Source organism: Mytilus californianus, unplaced genomic scaffold, assembly GCF_021869535.1.
Source record: "Mytilus californianus isolate M0D057914Y unplaced genomic scaffold, xbMytCali1.0.p SCAF_5, whole genome shotgun sequence".
Classification (NCBI taxonomy): domain Eukaryota; kingdom Metazoa; phylum Mollusca; class Bivalvia; order Mytilida; family Mytilidae; genus Mytilus; species Mytilus californianus.
Window position 1 is genome coordinate 42,841,304 of NW_026262701.1, and position 23,942 is coordinate 42,865,245.

Genomic DNA, 23,942 nt, shown 5'->3' on the forward strand with positions numbered 1-23,942 from the left:
ACTGTTTACATAAAAACTTTTATTTAGGCTTTGCAGGTATTCATATTAATATATACGTATGTCAAGATTATAATACAAATGGAATACCATGTGATCATAGATTATAACTGACAAATAAACTCTGAATTAAAGAACTACTAAGAAGTATCTTAAAAATTATAAAGAATGAAGCATAACAAAATAAAAATTCTATGAGATACAAATGGAATGTAAATATCATACCCGCCAAACCGAAGGTCCGCCAAACAATCAAATCATCGAAACTGCAAATTGCAACTTTATAATAATTCTTAATCAAATTTCAAACACAATCTTAACTCATTCTACTACAAAAAAATTTAAAAGTGTGCAAGAGTATTAGCTATAAAGCTAAAAACATTATTAAGACCAGTAGTGGACAAATGCAATTGTCAATAGAAAACAAAGTGTTAATTGGCTTCCTCACTCTATTATAAAAAGTCTCTCACATGCCATGTATCTGACATTAGTAAGAGAGGAAGCCAACTGTTTTAGTACATTGTTAAAATTGATGACGAACAATTCAGAATGATTAAAATCACATGGCCTGGGTAATATTGAGGATAAAATAATTACACAATCTGGATTACAAATCCTCAATTCATGTATAATATCACGAATGTATTTTTCAAATACATTAGTATTAATATTAAATAGATCATTTGTACCCACATGTACAATTATATTGTTAAAATGGTACCAGGTGAATACCCTGTTTTTTAATTTCCTTAAAAGCATTTCGCTACTCAGACCACCAAAGGCCTGAAGTTGCGTATTCCTCATCTCCGGAAGATACTTTAAAATTGAATCTGATATTACTATACTGGGTTTACCCCATGCCTTCAAACTACAATATAAAATAACTTATTAACTACTAATAAAATTATAATTCCAAATGAAAAACATACATCACAGTCTACAAATCATTTTTGACGAGACTTGCATCTTATCAGCTAAACCATATCTAAGATACAATTTATAGGCGTCACTCTTCCAATCCCCTTGTAACTGAATGAGTTCAGAAGATACACCACAATGCCCAAGTTGCACCTCCTATTCTGAAGCTATGAGATGAGTATCTTGTTGGATCTAATCCAATTTTCTCTATAATGTTTTTTTTTAAAAGTTTGTAACATATTGTAGGACACTGGCTTAAATTTTTTACCAGATAATACAAGAAAAGCTGGGGAAGATGCTGAAACAGGAAATTTTATGCACATGGCCTTGAAGGCACTAAATGCACATAAGGGAGAGGATAAATTTTTAATAATTGGTATTTCTAAAACTCTCTCCCCAAATTGTATAGTCTTAGACCAATGAAACTGAACTAGTAAATAATATTTAAAAACTGAAATATTTTCTCTATGCAAACATTTAGAGCTATCATCTACTATCCCAACTAAATTGGATTTTCTACATATCAAAAAGAAAGCAAAAAGAAAATGCACCAATATATGTAACTATTGACATCATCACAATCTAATTCTTCCCTTATTTTTAATAGAATACTAGGTGTGATTGGAAGAGCTGCCCGAACTGTGTGGGGATTGCATCGTTTTAATCCCTTCATAAATAATCTAAAATAAAATGACTCAAAATGAATAAAAGGTAGATCAAAAAGTAAATGTAACAACTTTGTATTTAAATTGCAAGGCAATGTTTTAAAATTATAATAATGACAAAACAGAAAAAGGCCTTCCACTGTATCTTAAAATTTTTTCTAGTGCATGTGCTGATTTCAAAGATTCTTGTGCTTGTGTTTTTAGCATGTGGAGATCTACAGATAAACTAAGTTCACCAATTTTGACAGAATCTGAAAAAATTTGAATCTATATTAATATGTTGAAAATTTCTACCTCTAATTGATTTATAAAACTGCATAAGGTAAATATCTGACAAACTCCATCTGGACAACATATCAGGTAACCTATTATCAATACCGTCTATATGAATAGCTATTAATTCACATTCTTTAATTGCACAAATAAAACATATTTCTCTAAGATATGCTTGTAAAAAACGACTCCTTGATTTCCCTTGATTAATAACTTGAACTGAAACTATATTGTCACACTGAATGCATATCTTTCTGTCTTTTTGTCCCCACAATTTCAAACAAACAATAACTGACAATAATTCCAAAGCATTTATATGTAAGTTTTGCTGAACAATGAAATCTGGAAACACACAACGAAAGAACTGTCCATTCGAAGGACTACTAGCTTTCTCTACAGATTCTTCCAAACCAGAGCTATCTAAAACCCATTTCAATTTTTTATATGAAATATCAGCTTTTTCACTAATTTCAGCACCAGCAAAATCATCTAAATAATTTATCAAAGATATATCATGGTTTTTGGCTATAAATCTGACAGCATTAGTCACTGTCTGACAAATGAAAGCACTTGATTTTAAACCCATAGGTAAAACTCTATCAACAAAATAATGACATTTCCAGGTAAAACCAATTAAATTATAATCGTTTGGATCAACTGGAATTTGTCTATAGGCTCGGCGTAAATCCCTTTTAAAAATTTTACAGAATTTACCTTTCTCTTTAACAATTTCAATAAAATATTAGGATAATGTAGCTCTATATGTTTACCTAAATAAACATTTTTATCAATTCCATCATTGACTGATTTACCCTTTGGAAAACTCAAATCCATGATAACTCTCCTTTCTTCCGAGTTTGCTTTAGAGACAGAATTCAAAGGAGATATTACCAAATGATCATTAAATGGGTTTGATGCAAAAGGACCTAGTACAGCACCATAACCTACCTCCTTTTTGATATATTTATCAATATCTTTGGCAAAATCCCTTGCCCCACTATGATTTTTAGCAGTTTTATTGTTTCCAAATTCCTCAAGTTTTCTATCAAAACCTAAAGGCCAACCAAATTCTAACATATCACAGACTTCTTGGTCTGCATAATCACATAACTCTTGTCTCCAAAACTTAATACATAATTCAGAATAAACTGGAACTTTAAATGAATCAAAATTATATCCTGATACACCAATGAAGGAATTATGCAAATTCAAAAGAGAATTTTGTTCTGTTAAAATTACTTCAAATACTGCAATACACAATTTACAATGATCTTTCTTAGTAAACATGAATTTTGTAGGCAGGTTTTTTTATTTTGGCAATTGTCTGAACACTCAGGATGTTTTTTTTTATATGATTTTTTTGCCAACATGAAGCACATATGTGATGCACAGTTCTAGTTATACCTCTGATGACAGTTGAGTGGGTTGAGTTGCTATGTTCACATTTATTGCGCTGATATTTAACGCAAAACCAAATTTGCTCTTTACCAGTTTGGTTTTTGGAGACTGATCTAAAATTGGCTTGCTTCACTTTTTTTGGCAAACTCTGTCCACTTTACATTCTCTAACATCTGTGAGTCATCAGACCATGTTTTTCTACCTAACTCAATAAGTCTTAACCAGGCAGCATAAAATTCTAATACAGATGCCCAGTGATAAATAGGCAACTTTCTGTAATAACTTTAACCGCCCTTCTTTTTCAGATTTGTTTTTGTAGAAATTATTTATAATTTCAAGTTCTCCTGCAACAATCATTTTAAAATTCAATTGTTTAAACTCCAAATCTTTACTCACATACTCATACTGTAAAAAATTATGTGGAAAAAACTGTGGATTTATAACTTTATCTGCAGTCCTGACTTTAACTTTTTACTCTCTTTCTTTGACGATAATTTAGCTGACAATTCATAATCAGATGAATCCTCAGAGCTGGAAGTTGAACTTGTTTCAGATTCAGACTCGGTACTACTGTTCCCTCTCAATACAGATTCAGGCAACTGTACTACCTTCTGAGATTTAGAATCAGAATGTTTTCTCCTATGTTGACTAGTTTTAGAAATAGAACCCATAGTGTCATAGTCCAAACCTAACCTCTTCATTTCACCATTAACATCTTTATTTAATTTATCGTTTGATCTTAAATTCGTTAATGTGATCTCACCCTTTGACTTCTTGGACTTCTTTTTAGGCTTTTCTTCTAACTTTGACATCCCATCTACTTCCGCTTCTAACTCTTTAATCCGCTTGTTGAGCTGATCCCTCTTGTGTCGTTGTTTCTTTTCTTCTAGCAACTTAATTCTCAACTCCAGATCTTCATCAGACTCATGTTGCTTTAACTCATCACTCTCTTTGCTCTTTGTTTTATGTGGTGTAGTGTAAATTAAATCAGCGGCCTCATTCAATTTGTTCGACTCATCATCCGACATAAGGTCGAGTATATCGTCTTCCTCTGCATGAAGTTGCAACTCATCCCGATCCGAATTACTATCGGCCATTTTCTGAAATATATACTGAAATGCCATGTCATCTATACCAGAAGATCCAAAATTATTATTTTTTTTATAATCTACTGTCGCGACTTTTTTTCTTAGGACGATCCATAATTTACGGAAATATTAGATAAAAGTAACAAAAAACTGTATAAATCTAAACGACGACGACAAGCGTTGATAGAAAATGAAAAAACGACGAAATGCTCAAATTAAATAAAGAATATCGACAATTCGCTATAAACTATAGGTGTTTCTGAAAAAATGAGCAAACGACAAAATGCTCAAATTGAATAAAGAATATCGGCGATTCGCTATAAAGTAAAAAGTTTTGAAAAATGAACAAACGACGAAAAACAATGTTCATTAACAAATTAACTACGCTTAAAGAGGTTCCAACGACAAACTAAGACATATTTAAACATAAAAAATTTAAATTATTAAAATGTTGACTACCTGTTTTCTGGTGTTTCTGAAAAGTGATAATTAGTGGTGAGTTCTACTTTTAAACTGAAATTTTAATCCAATATAAATTACTGTACTGCGTGACAAACGTGTTTAAATTAAATTAGAAGGCAGTTCAAACTAAACCTTGACCAGAGATGTGTTCACCCTTAAATGAAGTGAAACCAATTGTTCAATTACCAATTCACTAAATTATTTTTCTGATTCTTCAATAACTATTCATTTTTATTCAAAAATTTACATTTTATTAATCGAGACTCTTTTCTTATGACCCTCCCCTTTTAATGTCGATAAATGGACTTAAAATAGGTACAAAAAAGAACAAACAACAAAAATAAGAATAGAAAAAGAACTCTATACTATCGATATATAACTACCACTAGGGGGTGTTTTACGACCTTATCTACCAATGAGGGTCTCGCACGGTCGGATTCAAGATATAAGATAACAAAAACAAGCAAATAACTAATATAATCAAAGAATACTCGCAGCAGGGTCAAAGTACTTGACCAGCTATAACGGAAGCCTGCCATCCTACACTAGAATATACGACTTTTAGTACTGACAGCGGCGTCATGGAATAGACGATTTTGGATTGACGAAATCATCTAAACCACAAGACTCAATGAATGGACAACCAACCTTTCTAAATATCTCCAGAAAGGGAAGATTTCAAGCACAACTCCTATCGTTTTGTTTGTATAGGTAATGTACCAATAAAACACTGGGCGTAAAATTTTTTGTGCTTATTCTTTAAATAAAATAATGTGTAAAAATGATTTTTTGGCGGACAAGTAGATGTACAGGAGATTACTTGAAATTAATGCTTAACTAGTAAAATAAGAAAATGATCAGAATTTCTAAGTTTTTTAAGAAAAAAGCATTATTTTGTTATTCAATATTTTTGGGTTATATATAGATGTTGCTTAATTTACTGCATAGCCTAGGAAAAAGCATTTGATTTAATTTCAAAACCACAAAAAGGATTTTATTTTCCTTAACCATGACATTAAAAAGTACAATGGAAATAGTATTTATATACGTGACGGTACGGTCAAGAAATTATTATATATATAAACAACTATTTAACGAGGGATTTAGAGACAAAAAAACTTCCGTACTCTTTACTGAATACGAATTTCAGGTTCAAGATAGATACTTTAGACTGTAGTTTCAATATATAAAAGGAGATGTGGGATATATTTCAATGATATTGACTGATTTTTTGCTTAACATCCAGTGGCAAATATTCCAAGCATGTTCAGGAAGAGAACAAATAAGCCTGCAAGGTAGTGGTTGCCCGAAATGAAGGTTGGAAAATTTGGACTGCCAATGGAAAATGAGGGTATGTGGCATAGGGTCTTGCATCAGGCCACCTTTAGACACATCTGATAGTTGAAGCAATGGTTTTTTAACATGCAGAGAGCGAAGCACTCTATTTACACGAAGCTTCAGATTTAATGTCCCTATTCTGACCGGACGTGCCTGCGTATATATACATCCCGCAGAGCCAAACGGACGCCTTACTTTATCAAGGGTTCGGCTACTGGAACGGGTCAAGTCCAAGGGATAAACATATTTCTATACTTCAGTCAACTCTTGGAATGCTTCTTCAATGATACATCAACTCAATGAATGAAATAAATTTAAAGATTTGTAGAATGTAGCATGCAGTCTAACACATCTCTTCATTACTGTTCATCATTATCGACATTAATTTTAATGAAAAATCTCATCAAAGATACAGGAATACACACACTGGCTTTATCATTTTGTTCCTCATGCAAATCTATGGGAAAAAGTAAATGCTTAGTAGCTAAATCAAATGTGTGAAAAATATGCTAAGCTAGCGACTTTTTATCACTCTATCGAATCAGACTATTTAATATGTATATTATAAATGACAACCTGGATTCTTTCTGGTGTTAACTTGTCGGTTGTGCTGCTCCTGATACCGTTATAATGTAACTCATAGTAAATGTTTCCTCAACAAATGTACAACGCAATGTAATGTACAATAATATGTTTTTCTGCATATCTTTGTTCTGCTTAGGTGATACCAGAATAAAATGATATATATGTGTTTATATCCTGGGTATATCCTTTGAACTGTAATAGAGTATATGCACCAATAAAATTGTCATCAAGAAAATAGAATTTAAACTAAAGAGCACTTATATATTTATATCCATACACTGCCTACATTTTACATATGCAGTACTTTCAAAAACAAACTGACGATGAATATACTATATCTGAATTATTCGAAAAAGTGAAACACAAAATTTATATATTAAATAAACTACACATAAACAGGTTGAGCTCACAAACATGTTTAACCCCGCCACATTCTTTATGTATCTGTCCCAAGTCAGGAGCAAGTAGTTAAGTGGTTGTCGTTTGTTCATGTCCGTCATATTTGTTTTTCGTTAATTGTTTTGTTATAAATTAGGTCGTTAGTTTTCTCAAATGAGATTATTATTTTTCATGTCGGTGCCTTTTATAGCCGACCATACGGTATGGGTTTTTCTCATTGTTGAAGGCCGTACGGTTGCTATAATTGCTTACATCCACTTTATTTGAACTTTGGTGGTTTTCTCATTGGTAATCATACCATATCTCATTATTTTTATATAAGTTAAAATATAAAGTATACAATGCAATCTACTATCGATCTTTTAATGATAAATGTGTATTTGCATAATAGAATTGTTTCCCTTAGAACACAGTGTCTCAATGAATCGAATTGGTGTTCATCGTGGAAATTTTACCTTATAAATGCCAAACGAATACAGCATACATTTGGAACTCCATGGCGATATGTGACCGTCTGCAGCCAGCGTTCAAGTAGTGCTTATTTTCTATTCTATGTATTTCAAATCCCAGAGAAAGGTCTCAGTGAACGGAAAATATTTATTTGTTGTAATCCTTTTTGAAATGTCAATATTTTTTTTTCTATTTTGAGTGTTTTTGCTATTTTGCATCGAATTCCCGTGTTTTGATTATCCCCTTCGTATCTTCTACCTATTTTGAATGTATATTGAAACAAAAATATCGAACTCTCTTTCTTTTTTTAAATTGTTAAGCTTGCTTGAAGTCGTTAATCTTGATTGGAAATATTGTACAAAGTACATGTACAACCATCCTTTCTTTTTATTTCGTATTCAAAGTAACTCGGTTCAACCCTAATCAACCAAATTAAATTCTCAAATAAACTTTGTCAAATTCAGTGCAGTCTCTCTTCAATGCTGTCATTCGGTATATCGAGAAAAATGATCGTAAAAGAATAAGAAACGGTGGTCAAGCATTGCCATCGGATCGTGAAAGATCTGGTATCAGATCGTGAATGCAATTTGATACAATTCAACTGCAACATGTCTAAAAATATCCGTTCTAACAATAAAGGCGTAAAAATTCAGAAAAAAAAATAAATATGTCTGTCAAAGTGGTTCAACTTCCTTAATATTACTGTGCAATAATAAAAAGAAAAAAAAAACCAGTACTGTTTAAGAAAACATAAAAGGCGAAACATAACATTATGCGAATCATTAAAGAAAAAACACAATTTGGATCTAAAATGGTAACTTTCCAATAAATCATGATGTATTTGAAACTAAATCATTCTTTTTTTGTCAGATAGTACAGTAAAAAAAAAGTGATGTTATCCCTGAAATGTTTTAGATTATTTTCAAAAAGAAGTATTCTGTTGATTTTTCATCAAAAGTGATCGTGACAGATAAGGCAGAGAGGTACAATGTAGGCTGAACTATACATGCTTACGACTCTGATAGATAGTTGTCTCATTGGCGATCGCGATCATTTTTCTCGATATACCGAATGGCAACCGTGCTCTTACATTAGTCTTTTTAAGTTTTACTTTTACCGTACCACTTTTCTTAATTTTTACATTTATTGTCAGAAAATTCAATTTCTTTTAACATCGCTTTACTTAAATTGATTACAGCGTGTATATCTGTTTAATCCACAATGTTCTACATAAGGAAATGCCTGTACCAAGTCAGGAATATGACAGTTGTTTTCCATTCGTTTGATGTGTTTAAGCTTTTGATTTTGACATTTGATAAAGGACTTTCCGTTTTGAATTTTCCTTGGAGTTCGGTATTTTTGTTAATTTACTTTTTATCTGAATAGGAATGTAATTGTTCTAGTGTAATCGACAATCAACTCATTTCCAACAAAACATATAAAAAAAACCTAAATTAAAAATAATACTTGAGTCTTGTTCATTACTTAAAAAAAAAAAACATATTTATTTGTATATATTAACACAAGATCTGTTTTCACTTAACCGGCAAACATACCTAAGAATCTAAGGCAATACGGAAACAAGGAGCCTAATTTGTCGAAAAATAAATATTTTTGTTTATCTATAATGTTAAATGCATGTGCAAATGTGCGAAGTGAGATGGGGTCTGGGGGTCTTCACTTGAACTACATTGAGTGAGTACGCTTTGAAATACGTTGGAGGTGAACATTTCACTTTCGTATCTCGAGTGTGTTGGATCGATTTCCTAGCTTTGTCTGTAAATTTACCGATTGTGTTCTGTTCCCGATCGTAGAAAGTCTGGATTCGCTCGTCTGGTGAAGCATGCATAACAGAAGATGCTTATCTTGCGGACACATCCGGTCTCGTTGAGTTTGAGATAATAAATTGCTATTAAGTTTGTTTTTCTCATGGTATGTATCTTTGAAAAAAACTTAATCAAAACGAATAGTCAATTTCTTTACGCTAAGTACACAGTCCTGGTAATAACATGTACACTGTCTAACTCTAAGTCAATATCATAAGTTCGGATGGCGTGATCCTGCGAACTGTTAACACATTTTGTTCAGCTCGAACCTTAAAAACTTTAGTTCGGCGTATCTTATACAATAAAGGCACGACTATCATTCATTGTTTCCACAGTCGCTGTGTAGACACTGTTACGTAAACCAGGAATTATTTCGGGGTTTGTCTTGTTTTTACAAATATACAAAATTTCTTCTATGAAATTGCACTTACATTTTGACGGTCGTTTCGAATATGTCAGCCAACTGATAATTTTTGACACCGGGAATCAATTCAAAATAGCATGCAATACCTGTGTTTCAATCTTTGTTTAAATCATATTAACATAAAAAGATGATTCTCACATTTTGTAATCTCTTTTCAATCTCACATTTTACCGCAAATTGGACACCGTTAATCAATTAAGAATATCATAATACACCTAATTTAATTCGGTCAAGTCCTTGAACAGAAATAGTTTTTTTTCAAATTTGTGGTTATTTTTTTAATTAATAACTTGTCTATCGATAATTTGACACTGGTTGTGCATCAATCTTGAATTCTATACTATACCTTATTATTAACCAGGTTTAGTGCATTATGTATGGAAATGCCCCTTTATTAATAAAAGCAAAACTAAGCCATTACAGACTAACAGGGCATTAAGTCAGGGCCATCATGAATAAACAGGGCCATAATGAAAAAAACAGAGCCCTTGTGAAAAAACGGCCATTATGGAAAAAACAGGGCCATTATAATTAATCGGGGGCTATTACGGATTTTCAGTTGTTATCAATTCAAATACATTTCTACGGAAAAGAAACATCAAGAAATTGAAAGTTCCCAAGAATCATGACTTATCTTATTTAACCTAGTTGCCAAATTATAGTTCCAGAATACATTCCATGATGTATATCAATTTATTCAATTTTAAGTTTTAAAATCAAGAATGAAATTTTGTATTTTGTATGCCATAAATTGCTTTGAATAGGACAACAATAAAACTATATTTACTTTAAAATTTACATGTAAGTCCATCACATCACTTTAAAAATTTCCTTTTATTATTGCATTTGGTATTATTATATATATATACAATTTCTCCCAAAAAACAAAAAGTGTTAAGAAATGGGTGTTTTCAAATTGACCCTGTTATTTGTCCTCAGTCAGTAATAATGACCTCGGAGGCTGTAATGTCCCTCGGCGTTGCATCGTGCCACGACAAGCATCTTCGACCATTATAACAGACCTTGGACATATAACAGGGTCATTATGAAAACACCAATTAATTAACGCTGTCGTATAAATTGTTGTTGAAATCCCAACACATAAAGATGAAAATCATAGTTTGTTGATTTTTTAATAAAAATTAAGTTTTTATCACATCTTCTAATTTTCACATGCCGCAAATTTGAAGTCCCCGGATTCTATGGTCATTTTTCATTGAAAAAATAGCTCAAAAAGATATTTCTCAATTTTTTTTGAGTTTTTTAACCAAAAGGAATGAACCATCATAGCCTACAAATGTAACCGGTTTATTCCTAAACAAAAGTGAACCGAAAGAAGCATGGCAGTTCAGTCTTTTGTTCAAATAATTACATAATATTTTTTCATATCATTACAAAACGATTTCAACTTTTTCAATGATTTGTGCAATGACATATATGCGACATCGAATCTTTCACAAAAAACTGATACCTGATATTTCACGGGCATAAATATCAAAATTATATAAATATTTCTACTTAGCACCACTTGCTGATTAAGCTACTACAAAAAAATGTTGAGAGCCATTTGAAAGTTTAATATAAAACGACAATTCAGAGAATAGTAATTCAGTCATTCATATCATAAAAAAAATCACGTTTGTTTATATTTTTTATGTCATTGCAATGTTGAAGCGCAATCTGTCTTTTATAGTTTTTTAATAGCGGTGATCCATTTTGACAGACAATTTAAATTTTTTGAATATTTGTCCTTATAATTTAATAAAATAGATTTTCTTTTGACCTTGTATGTGTGTTCTCGATACGATTTCTTTCACGATCTCTAACAAGATCTTTCACGATCCTGTCGCTATACTTGACCACCGTTACTTATTATTTTAGTTTATATAATTGTTGATGTGCACAGATGTAGTAGTGCTAACATGTATCAAAGAAATCTGTCCATACCGACGATTGGTGACAGTTTGTTTATGTATTGAGATGCGAGCGTTTCCTTAATATAAACATTGCAGACCTTAGTTTGAGACTTTGCGGTAGAGACCATCAATACAAACGGTAAAAAACTGCTATAGTTTATATTCTAGACACAAAATCACATCTGGCACTTCACAAATCTAAAGCAAGGTAAAGCGATTTTATTTATATAGCTCCTTATTAAATATTTACAAGAAACATCGTAGGTATATGCAATATAATACATTGTATTATCTAAACGATACAGGAAGTTTTGTCAATTATATTATCTTGTTATGAAATAGTTGACCATTTCTTTATAGTTTTAACTAGCCCCCTAAATAAAAAAAATCTTAAATACAAAAAAAACTATAACAACAGATTGGTGATACTTGAAAACCCATCTCTAAACATAAAACATCTCTCATTACATCGATTGAATATTTATATATCTATCTAATTTAAAGTGATTCATGACAAGTTTGCCGTACTGAATATGTCAGAAGCGTCAGTCTGGAAAATATTTTATCACAAAAATTGTTAAAAGCCAAAGATGTACAAAAATGTATAGATTTATGTATTTAGTGATCAATTTCACACAAAGTGTGTTATATTGAACATCAATATCCGGCTGATATTTCCCGGAGAAAATTGCGTTCATTTTATTTTAAACGTATCACATGTAACAGGGTATGGCATTTATCAAAATATTTGGAATGGATAAAATTTGGTGCTGACGTACAGATTACTGGACTGACGATATCCGTAGAAACTAAAATACTACACACTAGCAGAAACATACAGAATATAAGAATGAGGAGATGTTTTATGATTGTCAACGAGACAACTATTGCCAGGGTTAAAATGAAGTGGCAGTAACAGTTACAGCACAACATAAGAACAAATTGTAAAAGGTAGCTGTAATTGGCTAAACACAAAAGATCGGTACGATGCACAAAATCAACTAACATGAAAGCTAGTTCAAAGCCAATTACAACTAATGAATAAACCATTTTCTCCAAGACTAAACTATCAATCGGTACGTATCCAACAGGATTAGTGTTAAGACGTCATAAACAGTCTGAGTAACACATGACCTCGCGCAATGGCAAAGTATAAGAAAACATTATCGACAGGATGTAGTTCTCATAACTTCCATGTATCATATATAGCAATATATATTTAGTTATGTTTTAATTTTTCAAAAACAAAATCAATGTAAGTACTGCCAAAAAACAATATTTAAAGCTTTAACTACTGTGTTAAATTGATAACCTTTAGAAATAAGTTTAGTCAATGGATCAATTAGTTCATATGGATCGTATCTAAATTTACGGGCTCTAAAAGCACAATTACCATACAGATTAGGATGTGATATCGCGTTTTTTAATAAAAATTCTACTCTCCTAACTTTCTAACCAATTTTTTGTATCTGTATAGGAAAGAATTTGGGAAATATTTTAATTTATTTGTGGTAACGAAATCCCTTACTTAATGATTTACCAGTTATACATAAATTACGTTCATTGAAATCTAAAACGCGACTACAGACACGGGCATAGCGAACAAGTTGTGAAGTATTCACACCGTAAGAAAAATGCACTTCGTACTGTTTTGAATTACCTTAATAAACTCTTTTAGAATTTATGCCTCCAAAAATTTATATATTTTGGTTCCAAAACGTTTGTCTCCAGTCCCGAGTCTAACCGAATAAGGTTTCTTGCGTGAGCTGAATATTGGAAATCAGTAAAAACGCCTTGTTTTGTAGGAAAAGTATAATACATTATGTATACACTTTATATTCAAAGGCAACATGTAGATAAAGAAGACAAAAAGTTCGGAAGCTACGCACGGGCATTTGTTGCAACATACTATAAAATTAATGAACAGAATAACAAATCAATTCATTTATTAATTTGCACGGCACACAAAGATTGCAAAAGGTTGCTGATTTTGTTTCCTATTCTGTCGAAGGAATCATTTCTTAGTTTGGGTAACAAAGATTCAAACACGTAAAAACGAGCATTCAAAAAAGACGTTTAGTTCGGTCTCCGGCCAACTGGCTGAATGCGAGGTATTATACGTGGAGGTATGGTAATCCGAAGCTTGTTTAATCAAATTTGCAGAACCTTAGTTACTTAATATATAGGTACTTTAGAAAGTAGTATATAGCTATAACATCTATATCGTTTGTTTAGATGTCTTGTGTCTTCATATTTTCGTCTTGTATTTGTCCGCTGGACTTAATCCGAGTCCTATTGTTCTATATCTAATTATATTAATGTGCATCCAAGTTTTATGATTGAGTAATTGCATATCAGGACAACATGCAGATGACATATGCTTAATAATTGACTCTTACATGTACGGTGCATAAATGTTTAAAAGATTCTTTTAGAGATTGTGAAAAATTACTTAACTCGGATTTGGAACCTTAAATTTCCAATAGAAAAGTGAAGGTAATATGGAATTCAAAAAGATCAAAGACAAGACACTGTCATATCTGCTTCCCATTAGTTGGAAACTAATTTCATTATTTGTTTGAGTTTCAGTCTGTTATATTAAAAACAAAAAATCCGAAAGAAGCCTAGTTCAGCATAATTATTTCCGAATATTACATGGTTCAATGTTTAATATAAATTTCTATACATGTAGTTGTTTCTCAATTCTACGGCTTCAACTTAGTTCTAAGAACCTCCACCCATGTTTTGATAATATTCTTAAGGCTAGACTTCCATCCATGATACAGGGATTTATGTTGAGTTTTTGAGATAAGTTTCTTAGTTACTATTAGTAACAAGAAAGGCTTTTCTAGGTAATTCGAGCGTGACGTCATTTTTACATTTCGGTGATTCACATTAATATTATATCTTATTTTCGTTAGGTTTTTTTTTTGTAATCTATCTTTTTTAATTGTTAATTGTAATACATGGTATTTGTAGCATAATAATCAATTAATTTGTTGCATATTTAGCATACCCATATATTCATGATTACTTAAGCAAGACATTTCTATGTGTCAACACTTGTGTATCTCTAGTTACATGAAATAACGGTTTTGCAATTTGTATAGATTAATATCTAAGTAGTCCTGATTTGATCTTGATTTACGTTTTCATTCACAAGTATTAAAGCAGAATGACACTTTGAATCTAGAGGCCCCTCATTGGGGTGTCCAAGTAATCACATAATCACAAAGGTTTTGCCAATATAATCACATAATCATTAAATTATTTTTTTAAACTAGATAATCAAATAATAAAAAAATACAGTTCTAGATAACCAAATAATCATGAAATATTTGGGATGGTAATCAAATAATCACTATAAAAACGACCAAGTAATCACATAATCAAAAACCCTATGAGGAGGCTCAATCTATGTTGCAAAGTATTTCTCTTCACGATTTATAGAGTCAACTCCAAAAATTTCCAAGCATAACCAAAACGCTATTTTTTCGACTTGGAAACACAATCATCACATAGAATTGTTAAGTCAACTTATATTTCTAACGCTGCCAATAGTAATATTATTTTTTTTCTAAATGTCTTGAATATGCATTAAATATTTGCCACTGGCCGTTATGTACACCATTAAATATTGTTTTTATTGGTACTAATATTGATTTTGTTATCAGTAAATTAAAAGCAAACTAAATATTATTGTTATATACATATACACATTCATGGATCTACAATCTGTCGATACCTGTATCTTGGCATTGCACAACGTCATGTTTTTCTCTGACTGTTTATGACGTCTTTACACTAAATTCATTGGATGTTGGATGTGTACGGATTGATAATTAAGTCTTAGATGCATGATTTGTTTTATTAGTTGTTAGTGGCTTTGAACTAGCTGCCAGTAACTGCGAGTACTCTCAGATCTGTACTTGGTACATTCTGTATGTATGTTCCTGTCCCAAGTCAGGAGCCTGTAATTCAGTGGTTGTCGTTTGTTTATGTGTTACATATTTGTTTTTCGTTCATTTTCTGTACATAAATTAGGCCGTTAGTTTTCTCGTTTGAATTGTTTTACATTGTCATTTTGGGGCCTTTTATAGCTGACTGTGCGGTATGGGCTTTGCTCATTGTTGAAGGCCGTACGGTGACCTATAGTTGTTAATTTCTGTGTCATTTGGTCTCTTTTGTAGAGTTGTCTCATTGGCAATCATACCACATCTTCTTTTTTATATTTCGTGTCTTTTTGTTGTTTGGATATACAAGTACCCGGCCACGTCCACTTGTATTTGTAGTATTTGTATTTTTATCCATCCGATGAGTTAAGCCTTTTTCAACTGATTTTTATAGTTCGTTCTTATGTTGTACTGTTACACCACTGTCCCAGGTTAGGGGAGGGTTGGGATCCCGCTAACATGTTTAACCCCGCCACATTCTGTATGTATGTGCCTGTCCCAAGTCAAGAGCCTGTAATTTTGGTCTCTTGTGGAGAGTTGTCTCATTGGCAATCATATCACATCTCCTTTTTTATATGTAAGCAGAAAATCAACCAACAATTCAATAAAACATATAATTATGTTATGTTAAGTAAGCAAGAGATCTCTAATATAGCAAATGTTACAGCTGTTAGTAGTATATAAACACGATGAAAGGGCAGATTAAAAGCAATTATCGAACATACATTGTCAGTCGATACTATATCTTCTTTCCCATCAAAAAGGAATATCGGAAGTATTTAAATGCAACCAATCGATTAGCTGAAAGCGTAAAATCAACATTCACTTACACTGTGAGAAGCTTAGACTTTACCAACCAATAAAATGTTAGCTGTATCTATATCTATCAACCAAAGAGCAGGTAAATTTCAGTTTATTGAAAAATATCGGGAAATTGCCGTTATTAGACTTGTTGTAAGATTTTTACAAATATTGGAAAGATGGTGATTTTTATGAGTGGCTGTTCAACAATTGATATTATTTATTTGTGAATATAGAAAAATATCAAATGGAAATATTTATGAATTTAAAGGGAAAGTAAAGTCGCAACTTATTAAAGAAAATCATGCATCATAATTTGCAAGAGGTAGAAGAAGGAAAACTAATGTATTTCGATAAAATGAAACGTGTCCCAAGCCCATTGATTGGGGATCATAATTGTAGTGTGAACAATGAAAAATCTATTAATCCGAGGCCAAGAGCACGATCCACTTCTATGAAGAAAACTAAAAATAAGACGTTTGAAAGTTATGAAATTGACGGAATTCGACCTAGAACAAGCAGCTTACCAACGAAAAATAATTATCGGAGGCCTTTAATAAAGAACTTGAGAACTAACTACGAAGACCAGGATCATGACTTGTATAGACTAAGAACTTTTGAAATGACATCGAAAGGCATTGTCAACCGAGGAGATTCCATCAAGTCACGCAGTACCAACAGTATTGTTTCATCCGAAGGGGACGGAAATACCTTATCAATTGGGTCAAGTTCCTGTTCACAAAACAGTTTAGCCAATAGTGAAGGTTCTTTACAAAGACCTAAGCCTTATAAAATTGTTATATTGGGTGCCTTAGGTGTTGGTAAATCTACAATTGTCCAGCAGTTTTTGACATCGGAGTATCGGTTTGATATCAGCATCGGTAAGTCATTCTTAAATATCTAATGTACAATATGATTTTAATTTCAGTTCTACGTAATCTTAGTTATTAGTTCTTGATGCAGAAGTCTGTAATTAAAGAAATATCTCTTTTGTGTTATAGTAGCTAACATCTTTCAATGTTAACGGAAATATATGAAGAGTATTGTTTAATTGCGATCAGTTTTCTTTTATAAGTATTTTTGTTATGCATCGATCATCAATAATAACCCTTTTACATTTTATGAAATGTGCTTCTTGACCAATAATAAAAGATGATATATTATATATTTAATATTTGGTCATCGGTTATTCTCCAATGGTATCACGTGTCAAATAGCTAAATACGCTGGTGCAGATATAACAATGCGAAAAACGATTTAAAGAAATTATCACTAGACAAAATATTTGAAAATTCAGTTTCATTTTACTCATGTAAATCACTAAATCCTCAGCCAGATTTTGCCTCTCATGTTTTTTCATGTGTTCCAGTTCTTCAACGTTCTGTTAAGGTTTATAAGTTATATGATCACCAACATAACTGAAACTAAAATATTTGTTCAAAAGCGCATCTGGTGTATAGAATGTTTTACATTGAAAAAAGTTTACTACGCATGTTTTAAGTCGTTGCTTTATATTTTGAAATTAACTATGTCTTTTTCACTAGCTAATGCGTTAAAAACTATTGCCCAGTTACTCCCAAAAACTTTTTATCTTTTTTTTTTTAAACTTTCATCTAAAAAGACAATTCTAGTAAATTATACTGAAATTATTGTATAAGTTTCAATATACTGGAAACTAAGAAAATACACTCAATCGAAATTTCCGCCTTTCATCCCGTCCGAACCCCTGTTTGATTCATTGTTAATTAGTTCTCGTTCTGGAATCCATTAACTATTTACTAAATGATGTTAAACAAACAGTTGTCAATCAACCAACAAAAACAAGTGCAACTGAATGCAACCAATGTCATAAATATATAGCAAAGATAATAAGCAAATTAACTTGCTCAGACGTTTATTTGCAATTCGAACAAAATTACCCTCGGAATAATGAACAAAAGTATAATTTGAGATTTCCCACTCAGTTCTTTGATTCATTACATTGAAGTTGATGCCATTGTAAGAACAATAAAAACTATTTATTAAACAGAACACCTAAATTGAGCAAAATTTGAACCTATCCTTTGCAACACTATTTGCCAAATGGATGTGTTGACTAGGATATACACAATTATAGACCAACTAAAACGTCGCATGGAGTAGTATTAAGGGTTTCCATACAAACGCCTCAATTAAGACTTTTTGTTCTTTTTCCAAGCTAACAATGGTTGAACCGTCATGGTTTACACTGAACATAGCAATTGTAATGGTTGTAAACAAAGTTAACCGTTGATGATTTTGGATGTTTTGTTCAGTTCAGATTTGTTTTTTTTTGCATTCAGACGTTCGATGTGTTTTGGCTTTTAAAATTGAGCGTACCCTATGAAAGTTATTCTACGAAAACTCATCGTTTACACATAAATTGGTAGCTTACGGTTTTGTTGAGAAACATAAAGCTTTTCAATAATTACTATCAACAATATCCTGCGAGGGACACTTAACACATGACTGAAGTCTCGTTTTTGTATCATATAGAGATTTAAAACAGTTTATTTGCAAAACATTTTATGGAAATGTTTTTGTATTTCCCAAATTGAAAATTACATGTAGAAAACAAAAAAGGCTAAATTATTTGTTTATTACAAAAAAAAATCACTTGAAAACTGAAAATAAAAGGTTTAGAAGAAAAGATTTGAAAAGCTTCTGAACGTTACTGTAAAGTGTTTTGAATTAGCAAATGCCTTTAAGTAGAACGAAAAGACCATACAAATGTGTAGGTCAAAATAAAAATAGGTCAGAGGTCACCTATAAATATTAACGACTACTTATATCTCAGAAAGTTTCAACTGGGTACAAGCAGCAGAAAACGTTAATGAACAGTTTTTTGTAAGATTTCAAAACAAGCATATTATTATTATTAAACACACTCTTAAAGCAAAATTAAACAAATGTTGATAAGTAGCATGCAGTGTTTGAAGGCACTAATCTCTTTGACATTTCGTTGACATAGTTTTTATTTTTGCACTGGAAACTTAAGAAAAACGAAGATTGAAGGATGAATACATACAGTTCAAAAGTCAATCGTTCAAACATATTTAAGACAAGACCAATGTCCATTGTATATGTAGGCATTTGGTAGGCATAAAGAATAGACCAGAAGTATCACCATGGACCCTAGACCTAGATATACTTTTGATCGACTCTTAAAGATGAGTCTTAAAAAAATGACTAAAAACTTATTATCGTTTAGAGTTATTTGCTGAAATGTTTTCTATCAGAGTTAAACTACCGTGGTTCATTTACAATTTTCACCCTTAAAGATCAATTATAGATCAATGTGAAATTTCCGAATAAACTGACTGAAAAAAATATTGACAACAGCTGTTTTTGTATTGTTATTTTATGATATTTGTTGTATTTTTTTTTAGAGTAACCTATTAATTTCGTCACGTATTCACTGCAAACACTAACAAATGTCTAATATTATTTGTTTCCTACTCATTCCGTTCGTTGATAACGTAACTATGCTTTTGACAGTTTTTATTTACTTCCCCCTTTTTGAATTTACCTTTATGTGTTGTACTTTTTTTTTCTCTCTTTTTACGTGGTTTTATTTCTCTATTAAGTTGCTGTTTATCTAGGATGAGTTTATTTATCTCACAGATCCTTTATCACATGTATCCTTACTAAAAAAAGCGAGAAAATTGTCGCTTTTTCCGTCTGTCCGTCTGTGTGTCGCTTTGTTTCCGGATGTTCACTTTAGTTTCATTTGCTTAATTTCAATGAAAGCCATATAAAAAAGGAAGAAGCCTATAGCTATTGCTTGAAGGGTCACTAGGTGGAAGTTAAAAGTAACTTTTACTAAAATCAAATTATTTGTTTTGGAAAATGGTTTCTGGATGGTAACTTGAGCCTACCTTGCCCGATTAGAATGAAACTTATACAAATTGAAAATATAGTCTGATAATTTCACAGTTAAAGTCACTGTTACTAAAATTAGTTACTTTCGATAAATTTGGTATCTTTGAAATGTAACATATATTTATAATGTTTAGTAATATTGCTGCCCATGTGCCCATACCTGGCGAGAAAGTCAGGGTCTTGGGGAATCTTTGCCTTTGTTTATAACGTATGCCCACAAAGGTTATTTCTGGATGTTGTGCTCTACAGAAAGTGTTGGTAAAAATATTTGTTTCTAGATACCAGACTTTTTATACTCCCTGGAGCATGCAGCCTTGCTTAATGTCAACTTTAGTATCCCGTTATGGATTGAAATGTTAATTTTAAAAATAAATTGACAGAAGAAATATTTTTAAATATCAAAATATCAGCAAAACAAGCAAAGTGTATGTGATTTATGATTATATTTTTTACATTTTTGGGTTGCTTGCTTGTGAGAGAACTGTGCTGTATCATTTGCAATCAACATGTTCGATGGTCACGTGGTAAATTGACAGAAGAAATATTTTTAAATATCAAAATATCAGCAAAACAAGCAAAGTGTATGTGATTTATGATTATATTTTTTACATTTTTGGGTTGCTTGCTTGTGAGAGAACTGTGCTGTATCATTTGCAATCAACATGTTCGATGGTCACGTGGTAAATGGCTTCCGTCGAGCGCAGAATGGCGTTGTTCCTGGGTAGGTCTGGCATTTAACAAAGACTTTAGAACTGGCAGTTTCCTTCTCTTCTATAAGAACATGACGTGACGGCTCGGAAATAGAAAACTATGTATGAGGGCAGACACTCCTGTATTAGGACATTAAAAATCCGATTAAGCGTGTCGGTCTAGTACAGAACATTGCACTCGTATTAGATATAGTTTTTACGGAATTACTAATAATCAAACTTATATGCTTCGAAATTCTTCTAACACTGGACTAACAAACATATTGGTACCGTTAATGTTAACTGTAAAAATAATATATGGTATGATTGCCAATGAGAAAACTCTCATCCAGTGAACAAATGACGTAGAAGATAGCACAAAAATGTCGGCATTCACACCAAAAGCTAACCAAACCTTCAAACAGAATTATTCGGAAAGGATATAGTTACGATACTGTTGTCAAGTCATTAAGGATTGCATATTTTGTTATTAATATTGATTCATTCATAGGGTCTTTGCAGTGGAAATAAACACATTTATTCTAAAACCAGTTGTTGGCATGATACGGGTTATGTTCTTCTCATATATTTTATGATGGTATGATACTAAACCCCTAACGGGAGGGATTGTACTTGATTTTCATATGATGAAGATATAATCTTTTAATCAGTTTAATTGAGGTCTGGAGCTGACAGGTCAGTAACTACTAGTAGTCCTTTGTTCATTTATGTATCATTGTCATTTTACTTGGTTTCTTTTGTTACCTATTCTGACATCGGACTCGGACTTCTTTTAAACTGAGTTTTACTGTGTGTATTACTATGTGTTTCTTTATTCTACATTGGCTAGAGGTATAGGGGGAGGGTTGAGATCTCACAAAACATGTTTAACCCCACCGAAGTTTTGCGCCTGTCCCAAGTCAGGAGCCTCTGGCCTTTGTTAGTCTTGTATGTTTTTTTAATTTTAGTTCATTTATATGTTTTGGAGTTTAGTGTGACGTCTATTTTCACTGAACTAGTACACAATTTTATTTGGGGGCCAGCTGAGGACCACCTCCGGGTGCGGGATTTTCTCGCTGCGTTGAAGACCCATTGGTGGCCTTCGGCTGTTGTCTGCTCTTTGGTTGGGTTGTTGTCTCTTTGACATATTCCCCATTTCCATTCTCAATTTTATTTCGTCCTGAATATGCTTGCAATATTTGTCACCAGACGATTAAATTCAATTCGTATCCCAAGGAATAAAAAAACTAAGAAAATAATGAATAAGAAAATACAGACTTTAAAATGTTGACGTGAGATGTGAAATCATGAGAAGCACATCACACTAAATATTATAGGAAAATTCTAAACACCAAGAAATTTTTTTTATAAACTGTGTTTGCCATCATTTTATTTAATTTTTATTAAAATTAATTTTAAGTAAAATTGAGAATGGAAATGGGGAATGTGTCAAAGAGACAACAACCCGACCATAGAGCAGACAACAGCCGAAGGCCACCAATGGGTCTTTCAAAGTGTATATTCTCTGTAAATAGTTAAGATTTCTCTGGAAAAAAAACGATCATAATTTATATAAATTCTAGATCTGGCGTACTATATCCAACATTGACTGTGACTGTCGTTCTTTTTTAGATATCGACATTAGAATTTCTCATGGTATTCTTCACACCTATAAATTATGACATACGAGACGACAGTTCCTTTTGTTAATTTCCTTTGCAACATGGTGATTGTTTTTGGGCATCTTCTTATGGAGTGAACATTTCTCACTTGGTTCGATATCCGCATTATTTCGATAAACGCAATAGTTTGTTTACTCGCATTTTTTTAAAGCTAGGATAAAGATGTAAATTTAAGATGTACTGATAAACTTATCATAGATACCAGGATTGAAATTGTATATTTGCGCTAGACGCGCGTTTCGTCTACAAAAGACTCTTCAGTGACGCTCGAATAAAAAAAGTTAAAAAATCCAAATTAAGTACGAAGTTGAAGAGCATTGGGGACCAAAAATTCCTAAAAGTTTTGCCAACTACAGCTTAGGTACTAAATGATCTAGTTTTGGGATAATGATTTCGCCTTCAGAGATTTAATAGAATGGGTTATTTAATCTATCCAACTTTTTACTTTAATTTTATCTATCAATCATTTCTTTCCATATAAATCTTATATATCTTTTTTTTTGCATTAGCTTAACGGAATTATTAATCCAGGATGTCATTACATTGTTATTGTTCAATCATTGGGTCTTTCATTTTTGGGGATAACTATCAATTCGCTAATTTATAGTTTAAACAAGGAAATTTTTTTTCTGAATTGAAATTTTGTAAATTTATTTGGAATTATTAAGCAATGCAAAAAATCGTGCATTCTTGCATTGTTTATGATGTCGCTATCTGGAATCTACTCCGAAGTACAGTCGTCAATATTAGAATGTAGGACGTTATAATTTCATAAGTACTTCGAGCTGACTTTCAGTAACTGCGAGTATTCTTAGTTACGGTAATAATAGTTTTTGTTTTCTATAATATAAAAGTAAAGGAATGTGGTATGATTGTCATGAGACAACGATCCACCAGAGTCCGAAAGACGTGGATGTAAGCAACTAAATGCAACCGAACGGTATTCAACAATGAGCAAACACCCATATTGTAAAGTAAGATATAAAAGGCCACGACATATCAAAGTGTAAAACAACTCAAATGAGAAAAAAAAACGGCATTATTTATGATTAAACACTATAAACGAAAACAAATATGACAGACGGACAGACACCAAAGAACTACATGTATACCCGTATTATAGAGCTTTCCCGTGATGAGTTTTATATTTTATCCGGCAATCAGCCAACTATTGTACA

At 31.9% G+C, this 23,942-nt stretch overlaps 1 protein-coding gene across 1 annotated transcript in view; it reads left to right on the forward strand.

Moving 5' to 3' along the window:
* The first annotated feature begins 16,494 nt into the window (after positions 1-16,494).
* LOC127702229 (GTP-binding protein GEM-like) overlaps positions 16,495-23,942 on the forward strand; it is a 79,447-nt gene continuing 71,999 nt past the window's right edge. Inside the window, exon 1 of the mRNA XM_052206338.1 lies at positions 16,495-17,374. Coding sequence (XP_052062298.1) covers positions 16,798-17,374 — 577 coding nt within the window. The 5' untranslated portion in view covers positions 16,495-16,797. The remainder of the gene's footprint in view (positions 17,375-23,942) is intronic.